A 16,256-nucleotide genomic window follows, 5' to 3' on the forward strand; every position below is an offset into this window, starting at 1 on the left:
TTAAAATTTAACTTAAACTGTACTGGAATATCTTAGAAGATAAAACTGGACATTAAAATGTAAAGACACACAAAAGACACATTATAAGGGCGTTGGGGGAGGGAGTGTCAGAGTGATTCCGGATCTATCCGTCCAAATGGATTTGCTTCTTTGCTCTGACTGAATGGAGGCATTTAAATTTCACTGTTAAATCAGCTATGGGGTTTCTTGAATTTCCATTTAGCTCGTGCGATGCGCTATTTTTAATGTCCTTTCCCCATCAGATTATCCCATGTTGAATAGAATGGCCTCAATGCTGCTCACCTTTCGAATCAACCAGCGCTGTTTTTATGACGGGAAGGGGTGTTCTTTGCAGCCGGCTATCCTTCCCCTGCCTAAGTCTTCCTATTTATTGTGCTGGGACTGACACTAAGTGACTCTAATCTTGGGGGCACCGATGAGTCTGGGAATGAATGCTGTCGGTGCAATTGCCACGTTCTCTCTGATGTTTAACAGTATCGCGATGAAACTAATAGCGAGAGGGAAAGATGGCGAGGAAATTAAAACGTAAACTTTGGAGCACTAGATATCAAATTTAGAAATAAAAATAGAAACGAAAGCCAGAAGAACAGCTGAGACAGTACAAGAGATGGCGGCCAAACTGTAGCTTAAGATGAGGAAAAACGTTGCTCGACAAAGAGCATGAGAGGAAAAGGCTTTGTGCAAATGGCCAGAAAATAACTAACAACATCGATCAAGACTTCATCTTTATTCGCAATGGTGCTCCACTTTTTCGCCCCCAACACCCGCCCTCTTCGCTCTGCCAAGGGAGGTTTATTTACAAGATGTAATTTTTTTTGCTTAAACTCATGCATCAAGCTGCTTTATGAATGAGGGGGGTCATCTTGAGAAATCTATCGGAGTGACATAAAAAATAAATCATATTACGCATTTGCCTAGTCATGGTATTTCCCAAGAAAGGCAGGAATTTGGTACGGCCTCGGAAATGCTCCACAGAAAATGTTGCAAATATCAGGATCACAAGGTCTGCCTTATGCAGCCTCAAAATGGCGCCGTGTGTGCGTAAAACACAAAACACTATCACTGTCTACTAATTATTCTCCTACTCATTTTTACTTGCACTTCTTTCTTATCTTTGTTCAATTCCATTTTAAAATCCCAAGTTTTCTTTCGGAATGCTTTTAAATAAACCTTGAAATGCTTACAACATCAAGTCATTTCTTAAATTTCCATCGCGCGATGTTCCCCCTTTGTCTGTGGGTCCTTCAGTTAATCTGTTCGTTTGTTGCTTTATAGTTCATCTTTTAGGCACAGTCCCTATTGAAATAAGCAGGCGTCCTATTCAAAGCTACTTGTAGCACAGACTGCAGTTCAACTCGTTGCTCGATGAGTTCGCAATGGAATATTCGATAGAAAACTACAAATCACACAAGAAGATATCCTGGTTTGAGGACAAGAAACATGACAATATTACTTTATTTTAACAATAACAGGTTTCGCCCTTTATGGTGTGAAATATAGTGCTGCACCGCAAAAAAAGACAGGAAACCACAGTGTCAGAGAAAGCAAAAACCAAAGTATGAATAAGTGACGTTAAAATGGGCTGGGAACAGCTGGAAAAAATTGGAAAGTTTGAGATCGGAATGTGCAGGATAAGTAGACACAGAGATACAAAGAACTGGAGAAGGGAAAATAAAAGCAGACACAGACACAATGGGAGAGCAAATGGAAATATGTGATTAGAGAGGAATAGAAATAGAATTCCATTATCTATTAAATAATTCTTAAGACCATATTGAAAGCTTAGTTCCCTTGGATACAAGAACTCTGCTTATGTATTCAATGTAGTCTGAGGGCGGAGACTCCAGGAAATTCTAAGATTTAACCTTGCCGTAGAGTTATGTGCTCTGCTTTATTCCAATATAAATGCATGACAGTTTAATTGAGTACAAACTCCTTCAACTTACGTGTGCAAACCTTGACGTGTTATCGATACAAATCTCTAACGAGCACCTCTTTACATAGCATAATGACCAGTAAAACTTGCTTCACGTCCAGGGAACACGCCAGTGACAATTACAAATCAATTCTATGCCCACAGAACAGCCTTAATAAATGGGAACTAACCACTCAATCCGACCTTCCTTAAACACACATTGTATCCCTTTTTCCTCCTCCTACTTTGTCAATTTCTGATCAATTTCATAAATTTGAAATCAATCGGTCAGACATATTTCTCCATATACCCTGATTGGTTCAAATCTGGGAAGCCAATAAATAGATGGCTGAAATAAAACTTAAATATTATTTAAGAAAACAAACACTGTAATAAATTTAACAATTAAACACTAAATGTCAATAATAAAACGATTACATAAGTCAAAATGACAAATGCCAGGCATTGGACTGGTGTATTACGAGTCGCTAAATTAAACCCTTACAAGCCTTGGGATATGCTGAGTTATGCTGTAAAGAGCTTTTCTCTTGTTCACACAGAAATCTACAAATCATTGCCAGGGAGTGATGGACTCCTATGGTCTGTGCGTATTGAACTGTCCAGTGACTGTGGCTGAAACATTATAGCCGACAACAGACCGCATGGTTTCTCGTTTTTGAAATGTTCCATTTCTTTTCTGCCCACAGCTTCTTCACTTTCCACCATACACAGAGTGTGAGGTACTAACCTAGCGCCAGGGTTTTTTTTTTGCGCAGATGCTATCCCGTCAGACCCTCGAAAATGGACAACCGCTGCCAGCACATATGTCGCTATGGCAACTGAAGTGCGCTAAGCTTTTACCTGAATATAACCCATTACAACCGACTTTGTAAAAGACATCAACTTCAGCAGTGCAGCATTTCCCCTTTCTCGTTATTAAACCCACCCCTCCCAAAACAAAACCCCGTTGGCTCTTTAACGCATTCATTACCAGGGCCTCAAAACTGCCGAGCTCTTTCTTGATCTTGGCTTCATTTTATAATCCACTGCCCTTTCGCTCTCAAATCCTAATCCACTGCTTTCTTTATCTCACCTCCATTCATCAGCTATCTTACTGTTTTCTAGCTTCTCCTTTTTTTCCCCCAACTAAAACGTTTCTGATATTTTAACCCAGTGAGATTTCACATCTGGTTCATATTGGTGCCTTGGGAAGACCACAGTACAGAGGAAGAGTTTCGGATGGAGCCAGACCACAATGTTTAACTCAGCTGTGTGATTAGAGGCACTCTTACCGATTATTCAGTAGTGCAGCTGGACCTCATGTGGTACTCCAGACATCAGTGCCCCCTTAAGACGGGATCAGTATACTAGTATCAAGTCGATGCCCTGATGGGGAGATATAATTCACACTTAACAAAACCAGAATGAAGTATTTGACACTTTTTTGTTTCTCAAGTAACGCAGTTCTTAAATCGTTGAGAAATACCGTGTGCTCGAAATATCGTCCCCGTCAATCGAGAGGCGATATTATTGTGAAATAAAGCCTGGAGACAAAAAGGGGGTTTTAGGTAGAGGGGATAAAGATAGTTATCAGTATTTCTCAGTAATTTGAATCCAACACGACAGCTGTGGTAGGCACTGGGATTGGATGAAGCACAGAGATATAATTGTGTTACCATATTGCTCAAGGAAGCTGACATCAGAGAGGGATCTACAAGAAAAATTGTCTCACTGTTGGGGGAATCATCTACAACTGAAATCTAGAATATTGACGGAGTGGTTTACAATCTTACTAATTATGGCATTTGTCTTTATTCTCTGTAATACTAGCAAGGAAAATTTGCAACGTCGTGTTAAAAAGAGCAGCGCCAATCCCGAATCAGTCCAGGTTTCATGTACCTGTTAGATTGAAAATAAAGTACGTTCGCATTGAAGGAGTGAAAACGGATTCTGAGCAGATAGTGCACTTCTGACCAGATAGAGAAGGTTCGTCTAGTTTCAGTGCACTATAGACCTTTTTTTTTCTTTCGTCAAAGATTAGAATATGGACCAGTTAAAATGAATGTATTTTCGCTCACTTCAGCTAAATACTTATCGTCAATATTGCATTATTCGGTATCAAATGCATCATGTCGACTTCCCAACTATCCTGATCAATAAAGGAATCCAGTATGGATTGAAAGTACTATTCATTTCTGTCAACCATCCTCTTTCCATTTACACGGAGCTTAAATGGAAATTGCTCGATTATTAAGTAATCCGTGTCAGTACAGTTATTTTCCAAGTGATTTATTAAATGTCTTTCATATTAGGCGTAAGGCTATACGTGGATGTATAGTCGGCCACAGATCTATTTTCACTAAATACAACAACTATAGGAAAAATGGGCAAGGCTTCTGCTTCACACGTTGTGCAGGTTTACTGGCCCAGAAGTTTTACCAGAGGTCCAATCCTTTATTTGGCCAACATTGGCTACATCTGGCACCCTGCAAAAGCAGCTGCTAGATGAACAGCATTTATAGCTCTCGGTCACACTCCTGTGTCACCACGTGTTAAATCATTAGTCCAGTGAAATCGCAGCAAGTAGCGACTTTTGGAACTCTGTTACAATAAAACTTTGCTGAGTTACTTAAAGATTATATTGCAATCCGAAGATTCGTGCGTGTGTGTTTTTTTTTGTGGATCATAATTTGGTATTGAGGACCTCTTTCGGAATTCTGTTAGTTGGAATTATGTCTACAGGTCTCGCCTAGTGAAAATTTAATGATGGTTACATGATTTAAAAACCTTATTTGTCTCTCTCTCCTTGGCTCAAATCGTGTACCCATCGTGCTTTCTTTTTCTCTTGTATTTTTTAATCGTTCTGGTTCCCATTTTTCTGGACACCTTTGTCTTTCTCACTTTCTTAGTTATTCGCCCGCACTTCTCGATTACTATGCTTTTCCCTTTCTGTTTCTTTTTCTTCGTATTCCTCCCTTTGTATTTCAATTTATCCATCTTTATCCTTATTTCTTTCTCTCTTGCCTCCCCCACCCATCCCTGAAGGGAAGAATGCAATAATAAGCAGGAGCAAAATGGAGCTGACATCAAACATTTAAATTGCTCGCTGCCAGAGCTGCCTTTGACATATGGATCCACCGACTGAATGAGTGAAGGCAAAAATAATGTTTCTTGAATTCAGTGACAGTGATAAGGTATCATTATGTAGAAAATATAAGCTCTCCATGAACCTAGCAGATGGCGGACGACGAACAGCTCGAATGTCTAGGTGCAACAGTGACACATCACATACTGTACAATTAATCTTTTTCTGTTAACTGAGTAAATTAGTATAATTGTAGGCCCCGGGCTTCTAGCTAATCACCACTAAACTGTGTATATATGTGATAACCCAGAATATAAAGGGAAAAGCATCTTATTATGTCAAACATATTAAACGTGCTTAAATGTTGAGATAATAGTACATATCTTGACAGCTAACGAAACTCGACTGTGAAGGACATTGTTTGAGATGCCTTCAATTCCGCCAAAATATGAATAATCACCATTCACTTTGTCAGGCTTTTCTGCCACTTCTGGTTAACTTGAGTTTGCTGACTTACGTAAGATGCATTTCGAAACTTTAAACGAGGAAATATTTATGATCCATAGAATCATACCCCTCCCCCTCTGCTTCCTCGTGTAGAGTGGTCAAAACTTCAGTCTCAGTATTGGAAAGTAATCTACGGCACCCACTGAGAAATTAGATGACTGATTTCTCCGCTAGTGCTGTCATCTGTGCATCTATTACAGGTACCCATAAACTTTGATCAGTCTCAAAATCCATAAGGTAAGTATTTCGCGGTATTTTTAAAGTTAATATTCGAAAGCATACAATCAACTTATCTCACTTTCTTGAAAGTATTATATTGTTGATGAATTAATTGGATGCATGAATTTCGCAAGACAACCACTTTTACACCATTGTAATGGACGTCTTAAACATGTATAATCTTTGTTTTAATGGTGTCACCGGGCTGATTTTTCAAATTATGGGAAGTATTCTGTCGGATTCATATCGTATTTTTAATGTTTCGTATTTCATTGTATTCCCTGTGCAGTTACACTGAAGTAACAAGAATGACAGCATAAGTATGTTTTATTATAATATACTTCTAAATTTAACCCGTGGTTTTATGACTCTATAGCAGATCCCAGCGAATTACAAAATTGGGACATAAAAAAGCGGTAATTAAGCAACATGCAATTCTAACAGGGTAATACTCATCTATATTACGTTTGTTATGAGACCCTTTTATCAAACATCCCATGAGAAACATTACATTTCCAAAAATCATATGGACACCTCATAGCTTTTAATCCACTGCAGCAGTCGCCAAAAGATCATTGCAATTCATTTCAAACAGATACTTTATTTTATAACCATTCCTCCACATTTTTTCTGTGTTCAAATTTTGATGTTTGATTCATTTCCATCTCCTCTTGTCTTTCACGACTTGGTTACGTGAAATGCTAACCAGCTTTCACATGACTTATTCTTTTAAAAAATATAAACAGATTGCTCGAATTAGCTATAACGCAACGTTTTTGGCTTGCAATGCAATATTTTTTCAAATAAACATTAAGATAGATATTAAGTTACCTACTTGATTTCTGCTGTGCTTCAGTAAGATTATATGGCCAGGTTTGTAAGCAGCTGTGGTTCTTGCTTTGACCAAATCTTTTTAACACTTTAAAGTCAATCCTGAATAATTCTAACTTTCGCTTCCCCACCACCGCCTCACCACCCCTGCCCCCACCACTTTTTTTGAAGACCGATTTGACGTTTAAGTGTTGCTATCAGATTGATGCGGTAACTTTGATTGAAGGCTTTTGTGATGTAAATGTCACCGCGGTGATGGATCACCTCATGCAGTTCACTAACATCAGGAGGCCCCTTGCCATTGGCGACTTGGGGTCACGTGAACGTCCTCTTGAGGGATATCGTTTGATTGCCAGCGAGCCATGGAGGAAGTTTACTGGGTGACATAGTGCTTGGGGTTTCAGGGGCAGGGAGAATCCCGAACAGGTTGACCGTCCATCACTGGCAGATGGACAATACCAGGATGAACTCGTTCTTAGAGTACGCAATTTGTAATCGTGGGACGAGCGCCTACTCATCCAAGGGTTACCACCATTCAGAACAAGGGATAACAGCTTTCGCTCCTTGTGCAGGTAACGTTGACAATTGCAATGGTGATGGACGATTCTTAGTAGGAGGAAACGCACACAATGCATTCCAGCATCAGCACCAGTCAACCAGTTCCTCGCATCATTCCAGTCTGGGGAACCCATACGCCAGTTCAGGCCCCAACAACTACACGACCCAAACTTGCAACTCGGGTTACAATCATCATTACTTTTTCAATCAAGAAACGGATGGGGCATATTTTCAAAACTCGGGGTACACTGCCAATATAGCATCCAATATCAACCAGCTTTCAGACGGTTATTGTGGTGTCTCAGGGCCGGGTCAGTATCAGCAGTCCTACGGCCAAGAGCAACAGGGTTTGGCGTATGGGATTTGTGCTAATCTGTCTCCATCTCAAGAGGGGGAGAAGGAACCTCTTTGCACCTCTGATTCATCCTCTTCGGGCCAGACGTTTGACTGGATGAAAGTGAAAAGAAATCCTCCCAAAACAGGTTAGTATGAGAAACGCTCTAATCCATTCCATAACCTGTTCAGTGAGTCAAAAACTGGCTAAAATCCAATTCATTCGCTTGCTACTTTTTACAAATTAATTTCTTCAAATGACAGAAGTATTCTGACGGTAACATCACTTTGTTTTCAAAAAAACTTCCAAAGTAATGAAAAATACTTTGCCCTCTGTTTGAACTTTGCTAATTAAGACCTACAGTATTCAAGTGGAATTTCACCGTCACCCATTTGCACGGCACTCCCCCTTCCGGGAATCAATTGGAGTAAATAACTGATAAATGTGCGGTTGATACTAATTTATGAAACTGACCTGAAAATGACAGACAGATCTTTGTAGAAAGCTGGGCTGCGGCTATAAGTGTGTTGTACGCAGGTCTGTCCCTATAACTCTCCCCTGTGTAGTAGCTTCATTTCTGTTGCACAAGTTGCTAGTTTAATAGTTAAGATTTAGTTTGGTTTAGCATACTTTATATTTTAAAACGACTTAGAAAAAAATCAACAGGAGGGTGAGAAAGTGCTTTGCAATCACGTCATACTGCTTCATTGGAAGTTTGAATGTTCTGTTTTTTTTGGAATCTTGTCGTTCAATTAGATGAAGTAAATTCAGCCTAAAAGCCTCGCGCTGCGTTTTATCTCTTGCCTCTATCAAGTTCCGGGACACTAAGTGCTGAAGTTGCTGGTTAATGCTGAGGAGTGGGGGATGGTTGGGAGCTGCTCATGTAAGTCCGGTCTAATCATTTCCTTTTTCGTTTTTGCAGCCAGAATTGCTGATTACGGGTTAGGTGGTCAGACGAACACAATGCGAACCAATTTCACCACCAAGCAATTGACAGAACTGGAGAAAGAATTCCATTTTAACAAGTATCTGACCCGCGCCAGGAGAGTGGAGATAGCTGCAACGCTCGAGCTGAATGAAACCCAAGTAAAAATCTGGTTCCAGAACCGCAGGATGAAACAGAAGAAGCGGGAGAAAGAAGGATTCGCACCCCATTTCTCCGTTCACACTGCAAAGGAGACTGGAGACGGTTCAGACAAATCGTCAACTACCTCTCCATCCACTTCGCCCAGATCGTCCACATCAGAAAATCTCCAGACCTGTTAACTCGAGCTATATATAATGAAACTAACAAAAAGAGAATATGACTTTAAATTCTTTCATTTCAGTTTACTGGCGTTAACTGCCCTTTCTTTTATCGTTAACATTGTTATAAACTCAGGGAAATTACCAAAAAAGAAGCAATGCACTTTTCCCATGTTTACAATGTCAGAATCCCATATTTTGATAGTGATGGTTGCAATACTGTAACACCACATTGACAGGCTGCTTGATTGTTATATAGATATATTTAGCTTGCGATTTCGAATACTCGCCTTAAGTCATTGTTAACTTCATAGACAGTCTGGCTTCACACAGCCTTGATGTCTATGCATAGGTGTAGATCTCAGTTTATTTTGTATTTAAGAAATGTGATTTTAAACGGAACTGTTTGTATATATCGGAAATTGAGAGAGGAAAAACACACGCAGGTATTTTGCAATGTGATGTGTTTTATGAAATCTGTGGTACTTCTTTGCACTACGAATGCTGTAAACAGGGTCGTCCTTTAAAAATATACATGCTAAGGTTAGAAAGGAGATACTAAGTCGAATAAATTGAATGAAAAATGTAGCAGGCGCGTGTTAAATGTCAACAGATAAATACTAATCTCATTTCTTTAATTTTGTGGCATTTTTATTTGTTTCTATTGAGAGATCAGAGCTGGTTGTTTCTTAGATTAGAAACTGTTACAACAGTCATATATTTCCAGAAAGTAATGATAATTTGGAAAACATTTGAACTTTCAACTGATTTTAAGTCTCAAATCAGGTATCTGTTGAAATCAATGTGAGGAACGTCGGAGTGGATCAGCCCAAACATGTGACTTAAAAATGCATCCACAAAGATTTCCCTCAGTACTCCTAGTTAAGTTTACGATTTCGCTAGTAAATCCGACGATAGGACATGTAAGGCATCTTCCATGTCACTAAGCAAGGCGGTTGGAATAATTCCACCTAGGGTGGTTATGCTGTCATACAATTGTTTTACTGAGTTTTATTTACAACCTTTGTGCTCAGCTACCTCGTTCCAATAAATTCGATTAGTTTGTTGTAACATTTTTTTTTCTCGACTATTTCTATTTCTCTCGGTTTTCTTAAGACAATATGAGTTATGAAGAGAAATCTTTTTCTGCGGAAGCCTATGATCGAGGTTCCATAACTATGACAATACGATGATCTGGATCTTTGTTTTATTTCCTGTAGTTATTGCACTTTGACCACTATGAGATATTCCAATCCATAGTCAGTAATCTGTCTGTTGGCAGCCCATAAATAAACCAAAACACATAACCAGATCAGCTGAAAGGTGCGGTTTTAACACATGGAGTTCCTCCTTTTCAAAAAAAAACAAAGTGCAAGAACTTGAAGATACGCAATTACAATCAAGCAGCTGGACAGACCATCTTGTGTCTGCAAACACGGATCATTTCAGAAAAGATTTAATTCAATGTATTCACCGCAGCTGAATTCGTAAAGGAAATAGTCCTCTCAGGTTGAATCTGTTGCTGAACGATGTTAAACAAACACTCATCGGTCGTGTCTTTAAAATAAATGTATGGGCGAAGCGAGGAATGCAAGAGCAAACTCCGGATGTACCAGTGACCTTTTTACCTCCAAACGCCTCTGGGATTAACAAACAAGTCAACAAAGCCGCCTAAAGATGACACCATTGTCCATCTCAGGCGGATAATTCTAACTTGCAAGATGTGCATGTATATTTTATATACCTACTGTTGGTTTTACATGCAGTGTAGGCCTAATTACATAAATTTAGCTTCGTTCAAAGTAAAATACTTCTCTGCAACGCTCACTGCCCCAAATTGTCTGGTAACTCGAAAAGGCTAGATTCCGATATGGAATAGAACACAACGCAATAATAGCTAAAGTTCTAACTAAATCGGACCGCTCAATGTTTAGACAGCAACCTATATAAATTACAATTGTAAGCATCAAGGCTCATTGTGGGATGTGATCCCCCTCTCGCACACATAGTTACACTCAGGCACACAAGACAGTTTTTACGCAAATTGCACACATTCACATATAACCCCAAACACGCCGATAACACGGTTATTTACACATGTACGTATATATGCATAAATATCAGATATACAATACCACACGTACAAATAAAACCATACACACACATGGCATACTTGTCACAAATATTCTGTCACTTTACGCTTGAAATGTTTTCATTCTATGTTTCTGAAAAAAATAAAACAACTTAAAGATTTCTCGTTAAAAGAAAGGGCCGCTGCCGTCACCTTAATTAGAGTTCGTTTGGGAGGAAGACTGCACAAGAAAAGTTAGACCAGATACCGCTTGACCTGCGTTAGATGTAATGTCTTGACTGTAGGAAAGGAAAAGCTGCTAGATTCGAGAAGTAGAACAAATCTAATATTTAAAAATGCAGAGGAAAAATGGTACGTTATTGGGCCTGGCGCGTGACAATTCTTGAGATCAAAGAGAAGTCGTTTTGCCTTTTGGGACAGACGTATTTAGTGCAAACATTTTCCCCCTCCTTCAGTCATTTTATTGCAATGCAAGGGTTTGCAATGTGTGTTTAAGGATGCGAACATCTTCACCCAAACCAACAGACTGCACAAAACCTCATGAACAATGCATTTCAACTGAATACATGTGCCGCGAACAATGACGTAACCAGGAATCTTTCTGATCTGGCTTGTGTTGTGGACCGTAACAAAAGACAAGTATGACTTTCTGCTGAAATCGGGGAAGTGTGAACGCAAATCGGTGCAAATCACCCAGTCCCGCCATAGAAGAGTTTTTTTTTGGTGCATTGTTACTGGAGACATCTAAGGAATTCACCGACTGTAACATGCAATAAATACTGTTTAGCTGTGTTTTATGTACAGTGTCCCTTTGGTCAACATTTTATTTTCATTGGCAACCACACACGCCTTTGACCCTTCTAAAGTGCAAACTCTGCTGCGAATCACATACTTCTCATGTCACACTCCGCTCAAACCTGCCTTTGAAATTTATTGAATGAAAAGAACTATTCGGAGTGAGTGACTTCAGCCAAAGCTGTGCCAGCCTTCACGTCACACCTCCCCCCTCCCAGTAAATACATAAATAAAGAAATGGCTGTGGTCTTCAGCCCCAAATCATCCCGATAAAGCTGAAAATCAATAAAAGCCAAGGCTCGAACGTCTTTTCTGCTTGATGGCTGTAGGGGATGTTTTGCAAGAAAAAGCAATTTCAAAGTGACTAACTGAGCGCTAAGGCCATAGCCATCTGCTCCTGACGACTTTGTGTTAATTGCACTAGTGTTTTTGGGAGCTTTTACCCTCACTATGTGATGCCTTTTGATGTAAAGGAAACCGCACTCATAAAATTTATGACGGTTCCCTTTGAACTATTAACGGTCCTTTGTCATTCGTGTTTTCCCCCCACAAGGTCCGCTCATGAATTGGCTGCAACTTCACGCGTTTTAAAATGAAATACTTCTTGCATTCAACGAAAACCAAACAGGGAAGACGTAAACAGCTTTACAGAGACAGCAAGGGGAAAAAGTTTCAGTAACTTGTAGTGTTTCAGCTCCTCTGTAGTGACGTTAAGTCTCTGTCATTTAAGCATCTTTTCTAATGCTATGTCTCTATCTATTCAATGTATCATCATTTCCTTGAAAACGTTGCATCATTTTTGGGCGGAAGGCACTACAACAGCACTGGCTACTCTAACCTGTGCAGTGTCAGAGAAACCGCATACGGAAGTCATTGAAGTGAGATTAAGTGTGCATCAAGCACAGCAAAGAGACTGTCCCTCCCACCGGCGTATGCAACTTGACTTCAGAATCGTCCAAAGCAGTTTGCAAAATGATTCCACGCTCTTTATTATCTTATCCTCATATGTGTTTCATTTCAATTTATCCAGGGGTTAAGGTGCATGAAATAGCAAGTAGGTGATTAAGGTAAACAAACAAACCATTTCACCCCCTTCCATGAACGTAAGAAAAAACTAAAGTTATGGCAAATGCGCACGCACAAAAAACAACATTTTGGTAGGATGGATAACATTCTTCAGGATTCTCTGTGACTACGTGCGTCTCAGATCATTAAAATACTTGGCTGCAGACAAATCAGATTGTTCATTTAACTGATCAGATCACAAAGGCGACTTATCAAACTTTAAATCCTCTCAAACACCACAGAAATTAAACTTGTAAATGTGCATTATTGCAAGTTATTAAATTTGTGAAGGATGCAGTTTTCCCCATCCACAGTTAAAACGATATTTTAGAGTGTTATAAAAACAGAAAGTTCCGGAGAAACTCAGCAGGTCTGGCAGCACCTGTGGAGGGAAACAAGAGTTAACATTTGGAGTCCGAATGACTCTACTTCGAAATACTTTGATCTTACTTGCTCTATTTTACTTCTGCTTTTATTGAAAAGTGTTATTGAGAATCGGGAGACGCATTTGACAGCACTTGTCTCTTTTTCATTTAATTACTGATCACCTCCGTGTGTCTTTACTTAACAGGCAGGTGAAGGAGAATTTGACCTGAACCGAAAACAATAAGGACGTGCCCATATGATTTCCAGCTCCTTGTGATATACCCTCTTTAAGTTTACTTTTGCCTGACAGGACCGTTTCATTTCGGCCATCAGATGGAATCGTTCAATATTTACTCAGGCTGAAAGGTTTGCCCAGGGCCAGCCGCAAGGAACCAGCTCTCCTTCACTAGTCTTTGGTTCACGGAGAGTTCACGCTGAAATTAATTCAGCAGTCTGGGTCACTGTTGATTAAGCGTTCGTAGCTCCTCGCTTAGGGTCAACTTTAGAGTAGAAGGGACATTCACTGTTCTCTCCCTGTAGTCCAAGGGCAATGCAGTTTTAAGAGAAAAAATAAAAGGACTTTCCCAAAACAGTCTTAAAATGATTTTGTAAAACTTAGAATTGTCAAGATAGAGAATGCATCGCAAGTCATTTAGATTTGGAAAGGTCAAAGGTCGCATCTACACTGAATAAATGAATAGTTAATGACAGTTTATGGTGACGTTGGCCACGCCTGTCGCTCACTCAAGATGTGGAGATGGGATATTACAGTCCTAACAAAAAGTGACCTTTTAAAAAATCTGATAATGTACACAAACAAATCGTTCATTTGATATGAACGGGATTGATCACGAAGCTGGAAAAACCGACACTTTACAAGTAAGGAAAAATTGGAAGCTAATTCTTGAAGTTTCCAAATGCTTTATTTTCCATATTTCGAATAATTTCGTCCTGTTATGTGTGGTGCGATCAGTTTAATTATTTAAACATTACCTACCATATTATATCAAAATCCATCAATATTTGATATTACTCAACACCACGGCGCTAAAATATTCGTGGCAAAGTCGGCCTCAGATGAATCTTTATTGCATTAATGAATGTTCTCATTTGGCTTATTTTCTGTACCGGGGTCACAAAAGCTTAGTTCTCATCTATCACGGAAACAAGACGTTACGGTAATAACACAGCGGCGATGAACTGCTCCAGCAATGTATTATTACGGCTATAAATTCTTATTCATTACGTTAGGAAAAACAGGAGGGGCAAGGAAATTGCTGTGGAAAATGCAGCAACTGGAATTTAAACATTATTTATCACAAATGATGACTACTTTATTTTTAAGAAACAGGAATACCAGCACAATTCATTTACAGGATATATGAAATGGTTCAGCCACGTCGCAAATTCTGGCGGAATTAATTCAAACCCTTTTTAGGTAAGAGTACAATGGCTAAAATTAGGTTGAGAGGATTTTTCTTAAATTCCGGAAACATCTGACAACAGAGGCGAATTTAAGCCTCCCTGCCTCTATCAACAGCTAAACTCGGAAGCTAAATTCAGGTGAAAACAACGTTAAAAGTTTCCGTTCATTAATTGAGGCAACATCTAAACTAAACTTTTGCCTGGTGTCTTTTTTTAAGACACACCATCCCATTGTCATGGAAAACTCCGAGCAATCCATTCATAGGACGCTGACTATTTTCTTTGAAAAATAGCATGAAACTTTTCTTTATTACTCCGTAAATGCCATCAAGGCACAAACGGAAGAACACATTAAGAATTCTTTGAGAATTATAGTCGATAATTAAAAAGAAACACACGTTAACTGTGTGCTTATTTTGTTCAGGAGCGTGTAATTAAAACATCTAAACGATTTTGCTGTCAACTGTTCAAATTCATGTCTTTACACAATGTGGATCTCAAGGAACAAATTCAGACACGTTCTACTGAAAATGATTAAATTAGGTCATAGTTTTAGGGTGTTTATATCTATCTATCCATTGAGATATAGAAAATGTGGACAGGTAGCATGTGTGAACTATTATATTTATATATCTACAAACACATATATAGCTTAATATTGCTTAGGTGCAATACAAATATGTTTCCACTTGAGGCGGGGGAAACAGAAGCAGAGACCCATTATAGTCATAAAAATAATCGGGATTGTAGGAAATATCTTTACTCAAATATAATTGAGAGTGTGAAACTCCCTGGCAAGCAAATACTTGAGGCAAATTGCGTAAATGTATTTAAGGGTAACTACATATATATACGAGGGAACCCAGGAGCTATCGTCGGGTCCCTACCTTTGAGCCAGGGGACCAAGGTTCAAGTCCCACCTGCTCCAGAGGTATACAGAGGGGTCTGCGTGTGTGCGTGTGTGTGCGCAACATCCTGATCAGGAAAATACCTGGAAGCACCAGGGATGAGGGAATAGTGGGACATGTTGATGGAGTGAGACTGATTGGGGGTGGGAGATGTCCCTATAGATCATAATGACCAGCATAGGCATGATCAGCCGAGTGGCCGATCACCGTACATACTGTGTTTTGCATTCAGGCCATTCGGCCCAACCGGTCCATGCTGGTGTTTATGCTGCACGCAACTTTCTTCCCACATTACAATTTATATAAAGACGTCTTGCATTCGCACACATATATATTTGTACAGATCCTAATAATAGTCTCTACTGCACAGTGTAGATTGGAACTAATTCATTAATTGATTTGTTTTTATTTTGCATCAGATGTTTTCTTTATATCGATATCCTTCTGTGAATTAATTCATTTTAAGTCCAATCTATGTTACTTTAGAGACTAGTGAACCAAATCCTTCGATCTGTCAGAGGCCCTTGCATACGTTGTCAGGAAGTATGTTTTTAGGGATGCAACGTGTCAGCTCCTTGTCTGAGGAGACCATCCAGTTAACATCTCTCACCTCAGACAGTCCGATTGCTCCCAACGCCGTTGTTTGCATAAACATATAAAGTTGCAAAACAAACACACGCCTCCAGAAGAAAGGCTTATTGCACTCCCGACCATTGCAGCAAACTGCCAATGAGCTGGACACACATCAATAAACTGTATTTTGTTATTTCTTACAAACAACATGCCCAGGAATTTTCAAGAAATGTTCAGATAAAAGCAAAATACTGCGGTTGCTGACAATCTGAAACAAGTACAGAGAATCCTGGAGAAACTCAGCACGTCTGTCAGCA

At 39.4% G+C, this 16,256-nt stretch overlaps 1 protein-coding gene across 1 annotated transcript; it reads left to right on the forward strand.

Annotated features, from left to right (window-relative positions):
* Nucleotides 1-6,476: 6,476 nt before the first annotated feature.
* hoxb1a (homeobox B1a) lies at nt 6,477-9,790 on the forward strand. Its single transcript, XM_020531408.2, has 2 exons — nt 6,477-7,618; nt 8,393-9,790. Exons 1-2 carry the CDS (start codon nt 7,027-7,029, stop codon nt 8,734-8,736), a joined length of 936 nt encoding a protein of 311 aa, XP_020386997.1. The 5' UTR covers nt 6,477-7,026; the 3' UTR covers nt 8,737-9,790.
* Nucleotides 9,791-16,256: the final 6,466 nt, after the last annotated feature.

Source organism: Rhincodon typus, chromosome 30 (genome assembly GCF_021869965.1).
Source record: "Rhincodon typus isolate 14 chromosome 30, sRhiTyp1.1, whole genome shotgun sequence".
Classification (NCBI taxonomy): domain Eukaryota; kingdom Metazoa; phylum Chordata; class Chondrichthyes; order Orectolobiformes; family Rhincodontidae; genus Rhincodon; species Rhincodon typus.